At 28.8% G+C, this 19,657-nt stretch overlaps 4 protein-coding genes across 4 annotated transcripts; 1 reads left to right on the forward strand and 3 right to left on the reverse strand.

Moving 5' to 3' along the window:
* Positions 1 to 864: 864 nt before the first annotated feature.
* On the forward strand, positions 865 to 2,205 carry PGO_090650 (hypothetical protein, conserved; the record flags this gene model as incomplete). Its single annotated transcript, XM_028687655.1, has 1 exon — positions 865 to 2,205. One exon carries the CDS (start codon positions 865 to 867, stop codon positions 2,203 to 2,205), a length of 1,341 nt encoding a protein of 446 aa, XP_028543456.1.
* Positions 2,206 to 4,864: 2,659 nt separating this feature from the next.
* PGO_090660 (hypothetical protein, conserved) lies at positions 4,865 to 9,250 on the reverse strand (the record flags this gene model as incomplete). The annotated part of the gene is made up of 2 exons (XM_028687656.1): positions 4,865 to 7,788; positions 8,095 to 9,250. 2 exons carry the CDS (start codon positions 9,248 to 9,250, stop codon positions 4,865 to 4,867), a joined length of 4,080 nt encoding a protein of 1,359 aa, XP_028543457.1.
* Positions 9,251 to 10,844: 1,594 nt separating this feature from the next.
* PGO_090670 (pre-mRNA splicing factor) lies at positions 10,845 to 12,640 on the reverse strand (the record flags this gene model as incomplete). Its single annotated transcript, XM_028687657.1, has 4 exons — positions 10,845 to 11,104; positions 11,317 to 11,764; positions 12,004 to 12,375; positions 12,542 to 12,640. 4 exons carry the CDS (start codon positions 12,638 to 12,640, stop codon positions 10,845 to 10,847), a joined length of 1,179 nt encoding a protein of 392 aa, XP_028543458.1.
* Positions 12,641 to 14,820: 2,180 nt separating this feature from the next.
* On the reverse strand, positions 14,821 to 18,102 carry PGO_090680 (hypothetical protein, conserved; the record flags this gene model as incomplete). Its single annotated transcript, XM_028687658.1, has 5 exons — positions 14,821 to 14,948; positions 15,514 to 15,619; positions 15,923 to 16,093; positions 16,656 to 17,024; positions 17,611 to 18,102. 5 exons carry the CDS (start codon positions 18,100 to 18,102, stop codon positions 14,821 to 14,823), a joined length of 1,266 nt encoding a protein of 421 aa, XP_028543459.1.
* Between the last annotated feature and the right edge of the window lie 1,555 nt (positions 18,103 to 19,657).

Genomic DNA, 19,657 nt, shown 5'->3' on the forward strand with positions numbered 1-19,657 from the left:
ATGATTGATGTATCATATTAAATGTGAAAAATGTACATGTAAACATTAGAGTATAGTTTTTTGTTCACACTATTTTGGAGGATATGTTTCATATGAACCACGTCTATTATTACCAATACATACATATATTCAGAACATATTTCTCTAATCTCTAATTGATTATAATCATATGTATCAATTTTACAACAGTACCCTTGTTCTATTATTTTATATTTTTCTACATATAGAATGATAACCCATTTCGATTAGCAACTTAATCATATGTACTTTTCCTCCTTTACCATTTTTTCAATATATCTATGTGATACCACAAGTCGGGTATCTTGTCTGAATGATGAGTAAACCACAATCTACCGGCACACGTCCAGGGAAATATTTTCACACAGCATAATTCTGAAATATATGCAAAATACACCTGATTTATGAGGAAAAAAAAAAAAAAAAATTATAAAATAACATCATAGCAAAAAGTGTGGCAAAAAAAAAAAAAAAACAAACAAACAAAAAACAGAATGATACAAATATCTTTCAAAAAAATGACCATTCAAATGCTAAAATGGTGAATTCGCTCTCCCCAAAGAACTCTTAAAAATAAAAAAAAATAAAAAAATAAAACCTTCCCATCTGAGTCCAATTCACAATTCTTTTAATTGGAATGATTTTTAAGTTGCCCTTTTTTTTTTTTTTTTTTTTATTTTTCGTATTTATTAATAAAGAAAAATCATTAATTTATTATCAAAGGTAACTGCTGTAAAACGTTTACATAAATTTGCCTGACTTGTTCAGGTAAAAACGAGGGGGAAAAAAAGCTGTGAAAACCTACACGCAAGAAAAAAAAAAAAATCCCACAAAAACGACAAAATCATGGAAGACGATTTCAACATAGATGAAAACTACATAAAAGGACTATCGGAAAAGTACCAAAATATTGATCATCCATTATTTATGGATGAATTACCAAAAAATATTGAAGAAAATGAAGATCTACTTGCTTTATACAATTTAATGATCGATGATGAGAACGAATTAAGCTTGGCAAAAAATTTTAAGCAAGTTGGAAACGATTATTATAAGGACGGCTCCAAATATTACGAAGATGCTATCATAAGTTACACAAAGGGAATAGATATACTAATAAATTACATGTCGAATAATAATTCCGATAAACATAAAAACGAAAATATTAAAGCAAAGAGTTGTAATAAAGGCGATCGTGATGATAATCAAAAGGAACATTCATATGAGGAAGCGAAGCGTAAAGTTCAAAGTCTCTCCTCTAACGGGATTGGAAATGATAAATGTATATCAAGTGAACACGTGTCCACAGTGCAGCAAGAAGAATGTGAAATTAAAAAAAATTCATGTATTAACGGAAATAACTTATTCCTAAACGCACAAAATGAATTACAAGAATTAGACGAAAACGAAATAAAAAATTTACTGTCGGATCTTTACTGTAATCGAGCAATTGTGCATTATAAAAAGAAAAGGTACGTAAAATGCTTGTGTGATTGCCGAAAGGCTTATTCTTATAATAAGACAAAATTCAAGAGTATATACTACAGTATTTTATGTTCATACCATTTGGAAATATACAACGATGCGTATATGTATGTTAAAGTGTTTGAGGATTTAACAAAAGAGATAGAGGTAAAAAATTTTATGAATTTGAACGATTATAAAAAAATTAAAAATATAATTTTTGAAAAATATGATAATATTTTAAAAAAAAAAGAGATATATCAAAATGAAAAAAAAAAAGTTGAAGAAAATGAAAAAAATATAATTAATCTTATTGAAGATATATTAAAAAAAAGACACATAAAAATGGTCCAAAATGTTTACAATGAGAATAATAACATTTCCCCTGTATTTTACATAGATAGCTGTATGTACATACATTTTACCGTTTTTTTGTTATATTTCGAGTGGGGAATTATGGAAACCATAATCGACTTTGCAGAAAATAATTCTATCATGGACCATTACGATATAATAAAAAAAAATAAAAAGAACCAAATTCTTTTTTGTTATATAGAATTCCCTGATGATGTTTTTTTCATGATTCATAATTGTTCTTACATATGTGACGTATTGAACAAAATCAAATTATTTTCTCGCATCCTTCCTATACACATTATTGAAAATGAGGAAGCCAACCGACAGTTCAAAAATGATAAAAACATTTCGTTAGTTTCTGTTTAAAGCTCGGAATATGTATGAGCGGTGGGATGGAATTCACAACGTACCTACCTTTAAGGCCTTTTTTTGATTTTTATTTTGCAAGCACTTAAAATGGGTGATGGATATATTATATAACTCATCATCTTCTGTGTGTTATCGAACGCTTATGTCTAACACAAGTTAAAAGTGTATCTTTAAGCGTGAAAATATAACAGTTTCAGCACTTTCAACAGTTTCAACCGTTTCAACACATTTCAATTACTTTTTTTTCCTATTGCTGTTCTAATTCCAGTAAGAATTCAAATTTTCATTCCAGTCTTTGTTTTGTTTATTTTTTTTATTTCCCGACCATATTCCATCCCTTACCGTCTTCATTTCACGTGGAATCACCCCTCCCTCTGCATACAAACACACAAACACAAAAACACATTTGCTTTTTTACAGACATTATATGGAAACACTTTATCAATTCTTATTTTGTAAAAAATAAATCGAAATAGTAGCCTTTTTGCACCTTTGGCGATATTGTCATGCTCATCCACACCCATGGTGCCGTCTTTGTTACATTCAAGCTACATGCATGGTGTTATGTTTGCTCCCGACCGTTGTCATTTTATGCAAAACTGCATAAAACAAATATATATACATATATATATATATATATATATATATATATATATATATATATATATATATATATATATATATATATATATAATTCTTATCAGTTTACGCGATTTTCGACATGCAAAGTTTAACTTTCTTCTGTCCGCCCATCGCTGATAAGTTATTCATCATTTTAAGGATTATATATATATATATAAATACATATATACATAGGTATATAATATATACGTGTGTCATTTATTAAATTGGGGAATTTTTTACTATAGCCGTTTAAAGTGGAATGCATAACTTATTCACATGTTCAATCGAATACAAGGCTCTCCCAAATGCCTATCACGAATGACAATCATGAAAAGTTCAAATTGCATGAGAGTAATATTTGTTCGAGTGGGAGTTATAATATAGCCCCAAGGAAATGAATTTGCATATTTATTCTTATTGAGATACTTTTCCATGGTGTGAAGGAGCTTTTCTCACGATTTGAGAGATGGCATTTTATAGTGAACAAAGGAAATAAAAACGACTTCTTCGTAAAAATGGGAAAACGTTTGAAATTCTTTTTTTGTTGTTTCATTCGCTTTTTCTTGTACTTTTTTGCAAAAATGTTAAAAAAAATGAAGTTTTATTTATATAAATAATCTTTTAAAAAGTATAATAAAATTGGCCCGTAAATTTAAATGGGGAATTTATGAGGCCCCACGTGTTGAATACGAATTATGTATTATTATTTTTTTTTTTTTTTTTTTTTTTTTTTTTTTTTTTTTTTTTTTTTGGCTAGCTGAAAATATAAATTATGGCTATTCACTATTTTTTTGCCATTCGGCTGTTCGAAATTTCCCTGACGGTGGGAATAGTCTTGGCGTTATCTCAAACCCAGGCAAGAGACGATGGTATTTTTTTTTTTTTTTTTTTTTTTTTTTTTTCCTCCTTTTTTCATTACACTTTAAAGAGAAAACATATATATGTTATAGTTATACTTATAGTTACAGTTATAGTTGTAGTTACAGTTATAGTTGTAGTTACAGTTATAGTTGTAGTTACAGTTGTAGTTATAGTTACAGTTATATATACAGTTATAGTTGGGAACTTGCCGATTCTATGTCAACCACTTTTGGTTACCAACAAAAGGAATGAACAACAATATAGGAAGTTATCAAATTTTATGACAATTTGTGAAAATATTTTGAATATCTATAGTTGTTACAAAATTATCCACTTTTTTTCTTTCTTTTTTTTTTTTTTTTTTCTTTCTGTTTTTTTTTATTTAGTGAATAACAAATATTGAGTCTCTCCTCTTTTAATGGATAATAGTTATATCTCCATTTAACACCCCCACCCCAATTTCCGATCGCGTTCCAAAAAACACACTCATGAACAAGTACCTTTTTACTACGTATGAGAGAAAAGCTCTTTGTACATAAGCAGCATTCGGGTGTACATATGTGCATATATATATACAAATACATTCACAAATATGTATAAATATATATATATATACAATAGCTACTTTGCCAAGGGAGACAAAGGACGGTGGTGAAAATGAAGAAGAAACAAAAAATAATACCCCTCCATCACTCATGAAATAAAGTTACTCTATAACAATAAAAAAAAAAAAAAAAAAAAAAAAAAATCTGTACAGTAGCTAGTAACGCGTGCTGAATAAAAAAAACAAACAAATTGTAAAAAAAAAAAAAAAAAAAGAATTAACCCCAAGGAATAAGGGTGTGCTTGTCTTTGTTTGTGTGAAGACTTGGAATCACTTCGAAGTGAATATCATAACTGCTAATACAGACCCAGGAAAAAGTCAAAAATGCAAAAAAGCAAGAGAGTCAACCCCCACAAAAATACATTCATACGTACAAATACGAAACATCTACATTCAAATGCGAAACACATACATTCAAATGCAAAACACATACATACAAATGCGAAACACATACATACAAATGCGAAACACATACATACAAATGCGAAACACATACATACAAATGCGAAACACATGCAAACACAGCTACAAACACACATTCAAAATACATACGCACCACCCGTTTCATTAGGGCCGTTCGGTAGAACAACGAGACATGAGTGTGCCAAGTGATAGGGAAGGAGTATATACATCACTTTCTTTATATTTCATCACAATTTGTAAATTAATAATTTTGTGATGCATAGTTCTTTGCACTATGTTAAGTGTGTCATGCAAGGATTTCACTTTTTCTGAAATAATTTGCAAATCGATAGGGATAGGTAATACGCTTCCATTAATTTGGCCAGTTCCATTTTTATATGTGATTAAAACATTTGAATGTCGGGAAGTAATTTTCTGAATTCTTATATCAAATTCCAGTTGTAGTTGTTTTAATAAATTCACATATTTATTATTAACTTGTTCATACGACGTTATAATTTCATTTCTCACACATCTAAAATAGTCAGCTATTTGTATGTGTATATATCTTTTATTATACTGAATTAGTGTGTATGCTTTTATCAAATATTTTGCACTTAAATTATCGAAATTCTCCTCATTTTTTAACATATTTAGAAACTTTGGGTCGTGGTAATGATATTTTGTTTTCTTTATTGGATATGGTGAATCTATGTTGTTATTTTTCATAGTGCAATTATTAATGCCATTCGATGTGCTGTTTTCTTCGTTCCCCACCAAGTCTGTCATATTTTCCACGTTTCCTACATTTGTCGCAATTCTTTTCTTACTCTTGCAATTTGAGCACGGCTTGTCTATGTAGTACATGCTCTCATGAACCAGCTTGCAATCTCCACTATTTCTTCCACTTTTATCTGAGTCATCCTCTCCTTCTTCTGTGTTTCCTTCACCTGTATCGTTACTTAAAATCATTTCATTGCTTGCGTCATGTCTGTCCTCAATGTTCATAATTTTGCTGCTGTAATCGCCCCCCATGCTCTTATTATCCTCTCTATACATTTGATACTTTCCTATTGAAGTTTTTTCTCCCCCAGGACTCGTAATTACCTGAACAAACGTCCTATTTTCCACTTGTTCGTCTCGTTCCTTTGTATTACAATTTGCATTCACAGCTTCCTCATGATTTCCAATCCAATCTATATTGTTCCTTTCTGTGTTATCTGCTACACTCGTTATTTTGTGATTGTTAGCATTTCTCCGTTCTCGTTTTACTTTCAACCTCTTAGAGACGCGACGTATGTAACCTTGTGTGACATTCGACCGTTCCCCTTCTGTGTGCATACTAACATTACATATGATGTCCTCAGCATGTGCTGCCACGTCTTCCATGTGTGGCTTACTTAAGCTTTGTATGTATTCATCAATTATTTTCTGTTTCTCGTCATGGTTAAGTAATTTCTTAACAATTTCAGCGGATGATTTTTTTTGCTTCATACAAACATTCTTACTTGCACTTTTACAAAGATCATCGACTGGTTGCATTGGGGAAGCGTCATTAGCGCGAGCTTTTTTCTGCTCCACATTTTCATGAGGGCCATTTTCATGAAGCACATTTTCAAACTTGGTTGTTTCTACATTGTTAACAACATGTGATTGTTTACTTTTTTTATTCTTATGTTGTGGAACGTAACCATGGATGTAGCTACTTTGAGAAAAATAGTTACCCACTACTTCATCGTTTGTTTTTTTTTTCTCCTCATGCTGCTGTTCCTGCTCCCCTTGTTCTTCTTTACTGACTTCCGATTTTGTGACAACCTGAGAGAGTAATAACAGATTGACCTCTTTTCCTGAAGGAAAATTCGTACCTATCCTTTTGTGAACATTCTTAATTTCATTTTTATTTCCCATATTTGCATCTCCAAATCCATCGTTTTCGTTCTTTTCTAAAATTCTTACTTGTTCATACGTTTTCTTGTCAACAGATTGGTTCAACAGATAAAGCAATTGGGCCTCATGACCAGTGGGTTGTGTTATTTTTTCATTAGATTCGAATACATCTATTTCCATATCATTATTCGCTAGTTCATCTGTTTCCCGTAGATTTTTCTTATTCTCTATTGATTTAATGGAGAATGGCATATCCTGAAACAATTCATCCTTTTCAACAATAGTAGTAGTCATTTCACCATATGTTAACACATGTGCCTCACTGCTTCTATCATCTGCATGCACCAAGTCCTTTGTCGATACATAACTTACTTTGGCCCTCATTCCTCCCCTAGATTCTTTTGTATCTCTTCCATCTGCATCATCCATTCCATTGGTAGTGCTTACAAATTGTACTGCATCTGACATACTGTCCTTTTTATCCTGATCAATTATGTGCTGCTTCCACACTGTGCTCATCTCTTGGTCAAATATTTCAACCTGTACGGGTTGGCATTTCTCTACATTTTCCTGATCAACCAGAATGTTCTTACATTCTTGATCAGCCAAATCATAGCTCCTGTCATTTGTATTGTTTTCCTCATCATTTTCGTCGTCTTTTTTCTGGTCCTTTTTGTCGTCTTTTTTCTGGTCCTTTTTGTCGTCTATTTTCTGGTCCTTTTCCTCATCCATTTCCTCATCATTCTCCACATCGTGCTCATTTCTTCCCACCTCATTCAAAGACTCTTCCAGCAACAATGTCTTCGTTCCCATAGGAGTGCGATCATCCATAAGATATATCTCTTTCATTGTTGCAAAACTTACTTTCCTGCGCTCTGATTTTTCTTCACCTTTATTTTCATCCTCTTGATTATCACAATTTATAATATTCTCCCAATTTCCAGGATTCTGACATTTTTTTCCATCATTGACTACGCTTCTGAATTTATTAACGTGAGAATCTCCTTCCCGCAAGTACAAATCCTCTGATTCATCTATTGCTTCATCATTATTGTTAAATTCAGAACTTTCAATAGATATTACCTCTTCTATAACATCGAACATTTTGTCTTTAACAGATTCTGAAGGAAATTTTATGCATATTTCTATTTGATCCAAGAGATGACCATCGAATTGCGTCCTTAGCTTGTTCGAGAGCACACCTGTAAAAAAAAAAAAAAAAAAAAAAAAAAAAAAAAAAAATTCAATAAAATTTAAGAGGAGATGATATTTAGCACACTTTTTGGATGTCGAATTATGCAGAAGGGGTATTCGGGTTGTGGTTGTGGTGGAATGTACGCTGGATAAATTTATTGCAATGAGAACAGACGCCACTTCAAATCCATCTTTTGTATGTCTACGCATAGGTGTGCATATATGCAGACATGTATATTTATATTTGTTCCCCACGCCCATGTTTGTATTTTTTTTTTTTTTTTTTTTTTTTTTTTTGGCTAGCTAAGCCTCACCTAGGGCATCACGCTGAGAACAGCAAAAAATGAGCATCTTTGTATCTGAGTCTTTACACATTTTGACCCGATCGTAAGAAAGTACTATGAGCAACTTATTCTGAGTATTATAAAAGTAAGCATAGAAAAAATTCAGGAGAAGAGATCCTTTGTATCCATTAGATGACAAAACAATTTTATCGTTCGGAGGCATGGAATCATCATTCTGATGAGCATGGGTACGAAATGTGTTAATGTAGAGATGACTATCAGAAACATAGATGTAAGAACAATTTCGAAGGTAGCTTATATTTATATCGTTTTCCTTAGTTATCGCTAAGTAATTATTTTTTTTTTTTTTATTTAGAAAATTGATTAAGCTATTTAGAGATGGGAAGTGTATTCTGTTTTTATCTGATATACACATATGTAAGCATCTGCAAAGAGATAGAATTTTTTTTTTAATTTCAACATGTGGTATATGTTCATAAGTGTCTACAATCAGATTCACATAATCAATTATAGGAGATACATCAGAAATGTGACAAATTTCTTGAAAAATTTTTAACACCAAATCGAATGCTACTTCGATAATTTTGATTCTAGAACAACCAATCTGTATATATTTATTATTATGTAAATTTATTTTTTCTTTTAATTTTTCTAAAATGTTATTCAAAAGAGACAAATGGTATGATATTAGATGTAACATGCAGGTGTAAAATGTACATAAATTTGTTTTATAACTTTTCCATATGTTCGTTAAATTTCTCAAATTATTATCTAATTCGATGATAAAAGATAGAAATGCTCTTTGAAATAATAAAAATTTATCATTCACAAAATTTTTCTCATTCAAACATATTTTAACTATTATATTTATATTCTCAAAAAATGACTCATTTATTTCTTCTCTCATATTTCTGCATTTATTTATGCTATATCGAATGAAATGCATACATTCATTTCCTAACATAACCAAATTACTATTTAGTGAATTTATACATATATGTATAACCCTATTTATCACTTTATAGTTAAAACTAAAATTAGATTCAATATCAATTTCTATTAAATCATGTAAAAACAGTGATAGTGATATCTCTCCTTCTTCTTCGGCAGCATTCAACTCTTGGATTACGTTATTATTATATTCTTCTATGTCTACATCATTCATTTTGACAAATCACCGTTATTTCCCTATGATTATCACGCACAAAAGTAGAAAAAAAATTCTTCTTCTGATTATAAGTCGATATCTCTAAAGTTGTATACCTTTATATGAAATAAAAAAAAAAAAAAAAAAAAAAAAAAAACTTCAAACTGGAGTAGACAATGGAAGGACCTACCTTCCTCAAACATACGCAGGGGTTGTACAACACAACATGAAAAATGTGCAATAAGTATTATGTGTATGTGTGTGTGTGTGTGTGTGTGTGTGTATATATATATAATAAAGGGCTGTGCTGTCATGCACTATGCATATACATGTTTGTTTCGCCTTCCTGCTATAAGACAAATCTATGACAACACGTGACATATCTAAGCTGTGAAGGTGAAGGTGAAAATGAACGTGTGCGAAAGAAATATGTCAAGTCTTGGAAGAAAGTTTGCAAAAAAAAAGAAAAAAAAAAAAAAAAGACATACTCAATTGAAAAGTACGACATGCATTGTTTTATGCAATATACAAAATTTGAAATGAAAAAACAATACAAAAGAGTTTTGAAGAATTAAAAATAATTACAAAATAATTACAAATGAATTTCAAAAGGATTTCCAAAGAACTTCAAAAGGATTTCATCGTGTATGCATTTGTGAAGAACGAATAGTTAAGGAATTTACGTGGGATACATGCAGATACTTGTGTATGTTTACAAAAAAGAGTATTACATGCACTTTCAAATAATTTCGTAATATATGTACTGTTTTTTTTTTTTTTTTTTTTTTTTTTTCAGGGAGCATACTCAAATTGGACAGCTTCAATTGCAAAAGATCAAGGTTTATATATGCACATTAAAATTATTAGCACTACATTAGTGCCTTTTTCATTTTATTTTTTTGCAAAATGGAATAATGTTTCAAAGTCTTTTTTTTTTTTTTTTTTTTTTTTTTTCTAATTTAAAGAATGTAAAAAGCTGTAAAATAGAAAATAATGTGTCTTCTTATCTTGAGTAGGCAAAAAAAAAAAAAAAAAAAAAAAAAAAAGACTATGAAACATTATTCCATTTTGCAAAAAAATAAAATAAAATTAACAACTCAGTTTTAATCTTTCCCCTCTTATGCATCCTTTTCTTTATTTCTATCTTATGTGTGTGCAACAATGATGTTTAAAATTTTTACACCATTCGAATGAAATAATGAAAGGGAGACCATAAGTATATTGATCGTATGTGTAATGATCATATATATTTTTTGAGTAGATTATGTATTATTTATTATTTTTCTTTTTTTCTCTCGTTTAAACATTTACTACGTATTAACCAATTTAAGGCTTAAACGTTTCTTCGTTAACTTCTACCAATTCGTGTAAATAAGGCCATTAAATGTGGTGAAAAAAATAAAAATAAATCAAAAATAATAAATATCTTTTTCCCATTAACGCATACATGTAAGTGCCCATTTGTAAGGGCCACACTTGTTCGTTATTCTTTCTTACGTGGAATGTGCATTGATTCTACCGATGTTGCTGATGGTAGTGATGGAATTACCTAATTGTTCATGTTCCCTCGCCACATGTAACGATTTGTCTACTAAACTATATTAAACCATAATTAACTCTTCTTTTTTTTCTTTTTTTTTTCATGTTCACTGTACAAATTTCTCTCTTTAACTGCCCTAATGTAGGATTGAATAATTGTAGCTGCTTCGTTACTTTCATTTTCTCGTTTCATAATAATGTTACGTCTTTTGTCTGCTAATTCTTTTAAAAAGCTCTTCTCCTCCATTTCTGCTTTTTTTTTTAGCATAGTGGCATCTAGGTTTTTATCGATAATTTTATTTTCATTTACTTTGTTTTTCCAGATTTTGATTTCTGTAAAAAAAAAAAAAAAAAAAAAAAAAACATATAAAATGACAGTGATCGACATTTTGTATCTTTTCATCAAATGAAACTGAAAAGGAGGAAATTCATTCCAGATCAGCTAATATAGCAAAAAAATGTTACTACTACTACTACTAAAAAAAAAAAAAAATTGTTATCTTTCTCATTATTACAACAATGGAAAAAGATAATATGAACCTTACCTTCGTCAATCTCTTTAATCTCTGCATCGATTGAATCTACATAATTCTGAATATCCATCTCGATCAGTTTATTCTTTTTAACCATACTAACTTCCAGATCTTGAAAAGTTCTAATTTGGTTTTCATACAAATGTTTCGTTTTTTCGAATAAAGAATTTAAATTTTCTAATTCTTCTGGAAGTTTATTTAAAGGCATTTCGTTCAGCAACTTTTTTATGTTATCTTTAGAAGATTTTTTTAACTTGTTCAATTCATTTTCTTTAGTAATTAAAATGAGTTGTAAATCTTTTATTTCTTCATGACTTTTTTTTCTAACAATTTCTAATTCGTTATTTAATTTCTTTTCTTCATTTTGAATATTTTGTTCTTCTTCCTTTAATTCTTCTAAATTTTTAGCACGCTTTTTCTTTTCATCAGCTGTCGTTTGGAATTTCAACAAAAACATGTCCTACACCCCATGTGGTGAGCATGATAGCAAAAGTAAGAAAAAAAAAAAAAAAGACAGTATTATAAATATGCAATAAGATGAATAGGATAAAAAAAGAAGAAGAATTCACTTCACATATGTAGGCATGGGAAAAAAAAAAAAAAAAAAAAAAAAAAAAAAAAAACATGGTTTTACGACTAATTGTACATTCTTATCGTTGCGCACTACCTTGAAGCATCAGACTCGTTCTCTTGTCTTACCTTCAAATCTTTCACTATGTGGAGAAACTTGTAAAAATCGTGATTCTCCTTATCATTTAGCAAATTTAAAATTTTACATAAATCAGTATTTTCTTTAAAAGTTTTACATAAACAAAAACAATATTTTTTAATTCTATCTATTAAATCTTGGTGTTCTATAAGAACATCAAGTTCATCATTTTCGTCTTCTTCACTTTCGCGTCCTCCATTTTTACGTTCATTCTTTTCTTGCGAAGATTCGTCTCCTACTTCTTCACACTTTAGCACTTCTGTATGTTCATATAATTTGTTTAGCTTTATTATATCCTTAAAATATGTAAAAAACTCTTCAGGTACACTACATAATTCTTTTTCGTTAAGTTTTTCTAACACCTGCGTAGTGTTCAAAAAGAAAAAAAATATTTCAGAATGAATGTAGAAAAATATGATACTACCACCCAGTGAGGTTTATTTATTTTTTTTTTTTTTTTTACTTAACGAGATTTCTCAAATATGATAAATCCAAATTATTTAATACACACTTTCCTCATCTTCATACCTCCTCATTTATGTAAGACAGATTTATTATTTTCCTTTCAAACATTTCAATTACATTGAACAGGCTTTTCGCCTCCACATCGATAAACTTGTCACCCATACTTTTTTTCTTTTTCTTTTACATCTAATGCTTCTTAAATTAATATTTTCACCGCACCCATCACCAAAAAAAAAAAAAAAAAAAAAAAAGAGAATAACAAACTAAGAAAAAAAAAAAAAAAGTTTTCAAATTATCTCCTCATATAACTTAAAAATAATGTAAACCAATTTTATAAAAACAAAATCAAGTGTTAAATATAACACCCGACTTTGTAAATTATAACAAAAATGTTTTCTGTACGTGTAAAACATATCAAAAACTCATAGTAGAAATAGCGTGTTCTACATATACCCTCATAAGTAAAGAACACGTGTTTCAATACCTTTGGAGATTAATGAAACGTCCAAATGAACATTAGACTCACTTCTTTTAGACAAAAAAGTATTGATAATAATTTTAAAATGGCCAGCATATCAAATTGTTTACAAGTTATCAAAAAAATAAAAAAAATTAAATAAAATAATGAAAAAAAATGACGAAAAAATATGCGTATCTCATATAAGAGCACACTTATATGTAGGAGTAATATAAATGCAAATGACATATGGTGCAAATATAAAAAAGGTTAAAAAAATATGCCACTTAAAAACGTATAATCCTTCATATCACCCCACCCTTTTCTAAAAATAAAATTCCAATTTACAAAACACGATAAATGTAATGTCTTTCTCCAAATGGATTTTATATATTCGACGTGTACATCACATATAATAATACTTTTTTTTTCCTTTAATTCTTATCATTTACATATGCGGGATACTGAAATATAGGAGGAAAAAAAAAAAAAAAAAAAAAAATTAATACATTTGTCTCGTGATTAATATACTTCTTCAAACTTCGCTAATTGACGATGTATTCACACGAAATCATCTATCAATCCATCTCCGTTTGATTCAATAAATATAACATTGTATGTGATTACAATCGTGATTATATTTAATATCAAATGTCTAAATATGTCCCCATTCCCCCCCCAAAAAAAAATAATATAATAACAAAATAGTAACAATGTCGCAATAAAACAGTGACTAAATAGTAACAAAATTAAGTATCTACACATTACACTTCTTGGAGTAAAAGATAAAATAAAAAAGTCCAACAGGAAAACAAACGAACAGACAGTAGCAATTTCAAATAATGATACGATCATCATTGGTTCACACTCCTCAATAATATTACAATAGCATATTCCAAATTTGACGATGTCTCGTCTATAAGGACACATTCCCTAGAGTATGCATACTCTTCTACTGAGACTATTAAAGCGATGCGTGGCATAAATACATCGACAAAAATAGGACAGTACAGGGAATATAGTGTATGTAAAAATATTAAATCAGATGGGCAAGTTATCTTCAATTATTTATCAGAAGCAGAACTGTTTTGTTTTCATCATATTAATATTTTTATTCTATATACCACCACACACACACATAAAAACTAGCCTCCTCTCCACACACATAAAAACACACATGTGTGTAACATGACATATAGTTTTCTTATAATAAAAAGTACTCTCTCTCCTTTCCTGAATACTTTTCATTACTAACCTTGTAATAGATAAAAATCTTAAGTTAAATATTCCTTTCCTTGTTATGATAAAAAGGCCCTGAAAAAGTGTGTACTTTTTTCTTCATAGTCTCAAATAGGGTATAAAAAACATTAATCTCTCCCTATTTACTAACACAAAAAGCTACTTTTTTCAGAGTTACAAAACTTCCTTACGACAACCTCTATTCCCCTCAAAAAAAAAAAAATCATTATAACGAAAAACAAAAAAAAGTAATAAAAAAAAAAGATTTTAATAGAAAATAAAATGTGGCACATATATAGTAACTTTCATCCTCTTAAATTTTCTTCTTCAAAGTGATCATTCGCAAAGGCATGTTGTTGTTAACTTATAATTCTTTATTTTACACAATTTGTTCATTTCCATGTGCTGCTAAGTATTTTATTTCTGCGGATGATATAAAAATGGTACGAAAAAAAAAAAAAAAAAGAAATAAAAAAGTTTCTCAAATTGGAAAAATAACATACATATATATATACATGTTCACGTTCATGCTAACGTTTTATAATAGACTTATAGGTAAGAAAAATATCTTCATGTAAAAAAAAAAAAAAAAAAAAAAAAAAAAAGTAGCATAATATTGCTCACACATCTATTCTTTCAATCTTTCTCAATTCTTACTTTTAATAAGAGAAGTGGAAGAATACATGTTCTTCAATATTTCGTTCGAAATCTTGGGATGATTTTTTTTTATAACCAGGCATCGTAGTTTCTCAATTTGCTCATCATCTATCAGACCTATTCAAAACAAAAGGAAACAAAAACATATCTCGTGCTTGTGTACATAAAAAAACATAAACCATATAACTTATACACATTGCTTTGTTTTCATGAACAGGTGTGGCATATATTATTATATATAAGCAATTTCCCTCAAACATATAAAATTCATTTTCAATGATAGACAAAACATATAATTTATACATGTATGAAAAATCAAATGGTGGATTTATTTTTATTTATTTATTTTTTTTTTTTTTTCCATGTCAGATAGGGATAACTGGTTACAAAAATTATCTTCAAAAAATAATTTTTTCAGATGCCAAGCGTATGCTTTCATCATGTAGAAAAAAAAAAAAAATATATAAAAATAATTAACGTTCCTTCAATTGACGTTTCACTTTTTTTTTTTTTTTTTTTTTTTTCTCCTTTTCATGTACATAAAACAAATATGCACTAGGAAGCAAAAAGCTTCTTAAATTATAGAATCACTCTCCAGATTTGATGGATATTACAGTGTGTAAACATATTAAAAACACAACTACAACTGTGCGAATAATAATACTTGGGATTCATAACATACCTCTATAATTCTGAACAAGTAATAGCAATGAAGTATGCCAATTTACGGTTAAAATTTCGGAATAATTTATGAATGTGACAAAATAGTCAACACACTTTTCAATAAACTGCAATGGGGAAAAAGAAGAAAGATATAAAAGTGTATACGTGTATTCAAACTTGGGTGATAGAATAAGTATAACAATAAAAAATTAAAGAATCATGCACATGGCCTATATTTACACACACACATGTCATATATATATACATAATCTCAAATGAACATAATATACAAATAAATGCAGAAACATATCCTATGTTTTATTGTCAATATATAGGGATAAGCTTTTCTTATCCTCATATATTTCAAGTTCATATCTATATATTTCATTTCACTTCTCAGCTTTCCTTTTCATACACACACCACTTACTTCTTTCGAAAAACCATACTTTTTGTTAAAAAAAAGGCATAAAAAATGGGAAACATTAGAATTCCATGGAAACGTAAAAATTTCATTCAAACAATGAGTCACTACATTTATTGATATGCTCATTTTCTGAATAACACTTCCGAATATAACTAATTCCTTTTTGGTGCATTCCTAACATATTCAAAAAAATAAAGTAAAAACAAAAAAAAAAAAATTATTTTTTTAATTTTTATCACATGAATTGCATTTTGTGGTTTGCAACATTGATTCATGTGCAATATGGTTACACATATAAGCATGCACGAAAACAATAATAATAAAAAATAACGCTAAGCAAATTTCGCAAGTTTTTACAACTTAGGCTTGCACAGGAGCCGATAATACACGAACTCGACACAATATATATATATTTCGTTTTAATCAGTTTGGGGCAGTACTATTGTCTTCATTATTTGTAATTTAGACAAAACTAATCATCATGTTAAAACAAATCGTTTCGCAATTATTTAGAGAGTAAAGCTACATTTGTTGCACATATATATATATATATACGTACACTGTTGCTTTTCACGTGAAGATCAATACAACTTTAATTTAATGCACAAATGGACATCTAAGCGCAAATGTAAATAATTATTGCATATGTACTACACTACTCATGTATACATAACATATATATATGCCACGGAGCCATGTGTACACAAAAGACAGCTCTGCTTTCTCTTATTCTTACACGACGTAATAGGGGGTACAGTATTCCTTTTAGCCAAGCTTTGGATTTGTATAAGGATTTTATTAACGTTTTATAAAGAAACGATTCTAGTTTTTTGTTTTTCTCGATATTTTCTAATATGATTGGTAACAAAATAAATTCATAGTATACACAAACTTCCTTTTCCTTCAATCCTGAAGAAAAAAGTTTCGTTACTTCAAAAGTTGCTTGGGTGGTCCACCTTTTGGGCTTGGTTAATAAAAGCAAATCGAACCATCTTGGTGATTTAACCAAAACGGTTAATGCTCTATGTAACTTCCCCTTTTTATAATGGGCCAATTCTTCCCCTATTGTTTCATAGCATTTTTGGACTAGTGCATTTAGCTTTTCCTTCAATAGGTAAAAAGGGGGGGGGGGGGGGGAACAAAACAAAATGAGATAAAAAAAATAAAAAAAATTAAAATAATGTGATACAAACATTGATGGATAGGGAATAAAAGTATACACAATATTAGTGTCGTGATGAGAACCAATCTTGCCCTTGGATCACAATCACAAACAAAAGCAGAGAAACAAGTTTTTTTGTTCACAAAATTGTACTGCATAAACTCTTCAAATATTAAAAGACGTTTACGCCCTGATATTTGTGTCGCATTTATTTTCAGCAATTTTATTTTTACTTTTTTTTTTTTTTTTATTATGCGTGCGGATAGCAAAAAAAAAAAAAAAAAAAAAAAAAAAAAAAAAAAAAAAGTATAATATCTATTAGTACCGCAAGCAAAAATGTGCAGAAACACGAAAATGCAATTGGTACTTATTTATTACAAAAATAAAATTGCTTTTAAAAAATAGGAAAACCAAAATGAGGTTTCCTTCTTTTGTGCATTTTTTTTTTTTACAGCACTGCCTAATGTGAATAGTCATTTATGTTTCTTTTTTTTTCTTCTTCTACGTAATGGTGAAGAAATGTTATTACCTCTTCATTTGTCTGAGTAGTGGTATCCTTCCCCTTATCCAATTGATTATTTTTTTCAAATGCGTGGTGATTTATGTTTACTTCCAAATCTTTTAATATATTACTCGATTCATCAATCTGCTCGTGATGATCATAAAAAGTGTTTGTGCTAGGTATATTTTTGTTATCCATTAAATTTTCAAAATTTGATATATCTTCCTCCTCGATGTCATCATCAAACAGTAGGAACTTATCCACCTGCTGTGAATTAGCATCATCACCATTTAGACTATCTCCCTCGTCTGAATAATAATCCTCCTCATTTTGTTTATTCACTAAATTCAAAATTTTCTGAACATCGTCTTTTCTTTTTTTTTTTGTTTTTATTTCATTTATTTTATTACCCTTCCTTTTTTTTTTTAAAATTTTATTTTTCGTTACTACACTATTTTTTAAATTTTCTTCAAGCGTTTCCGTATGCTTGAATCTTTTTTTTATTTTTGCCTTCTTCATTGGTATTAGCCGATGCGCATGAGAAACACCGTGAAGAGCAGAAAACGTATTCTAGTATATATATGTTACTTATTGACTTACGTACATATATATGCATATATATATATACGTGTACTGGTTTATACACACACACGTAAATACACAGAAACCACAAAATTTTAAAGCTCTAAAAAACCTTATTCGGTGTATATAATTAAGAATGACAAAAATACAAGCGGGGGGAGGCGTGGTGGGTGGTGAGGGTAAGGAAAAAATTCTACATTTTACAAACTGAGATAATTTTACAAATGTAAAAAAAAAAGTAAAAAATACAATAAAATTAAATTCATGAAAATATGCTACTACGACACGACACACTTTTATCCCATTTACATTTAGTATGTATTAACAAGAACTATACAAAAATTAAAATTACAAATATAATGTCGTAGTAGTTATATACCTATATATATGTGTATTGTATATTCTCTGCAAGTTCATTCTTCATTATAATGATAAACATTTAACATTAAGGGAATATGTAACAAATAACAGATAAAACCCTGCACACAAGTTAATATATATTGTGTTGTAAGTACATTTGTATATATATTCATTTTAAAGCACAAATGAAATACCCTCACATCATTATGAAAAAAAAGAAAAAAAAATCTACACTTCACAGCTCGGATTACTGGTGAAAAGCAGTAGCGGTAAAAAAGGGAAAAATCACACAAATATAAGAAAGTATGCATTTATTTATATATAAGTGTCAAACATATATATGTTTTGTATGTAAAAGTAAAATAAGCTTGTTACTAACACCCTCCTTTTTGTTACATACTGATTTCCTGCTAAATGAAAAAAAAGTTAAAAGAAAAAATGTAACTTCAAAACATGAAAGTATTATACAAACTATAAAAATATACATAATAAAAAAGAAAAAAAAATTTAATCGTTATTCTTACAAAAAAAAAAAGAAAAATTAAAAATTATGCAGACCATAAATATTTTACAAAAAAAAAAATATATATAAAATAAAAAGAAAGTGCTTAGCATAATTATTATTTTAAAAATAAAATTTAATTGTTTTTAAAAAAAATTATATTATTTTCTTTCTATTTTAAGTGGATTTTTTTTTAAATTCGGCTTGAATTTTTTTTTTTTTTTTTCCTGAATAGCTTCTTTTGTTATATGAACAATTTTTTTTTTTTTTTTTTTTTTTACTACCACTATGGCTAGCTGAAAAAAAAAATTAAATAAAAGAATAGTTATACAAGTGGTCTGATTTGTTTATAAAATTTCCATCAAAATTTAATGATTCGACGAGTTGTAATAATGGCTAGCTGGAAACAGATATTGTATGATATATTACATGGGAAGAAAAAAGTTGACTGTTGTCATTCTACAAAACATTATTAACAACCTATGTTCCCAAATTCTTGTTCCACTTATGGAGACGCATAAATGTCATATTGCTAGTTCATGTATTTTCCCACTTGTTATTTGTGTGAAATTTAATACATTTACTTTTGGGGGGGTCGTAACTTACACATGTATCACATTTTAAAAACTT

This window comes from Plasmodium gonderi (genome assembly GCF_002157705.1).
Source record: "Plasmodium gonderi DNA, contig: Chr09, whole genome shotgun sequence".
Taxonomy (NCBI): domain Eukaryota; phylum Apicomplexa; class Aconoidasida; order Haemosporida; family Plasmodiidae; genus Plasmodium; species Plasmodium gonderi.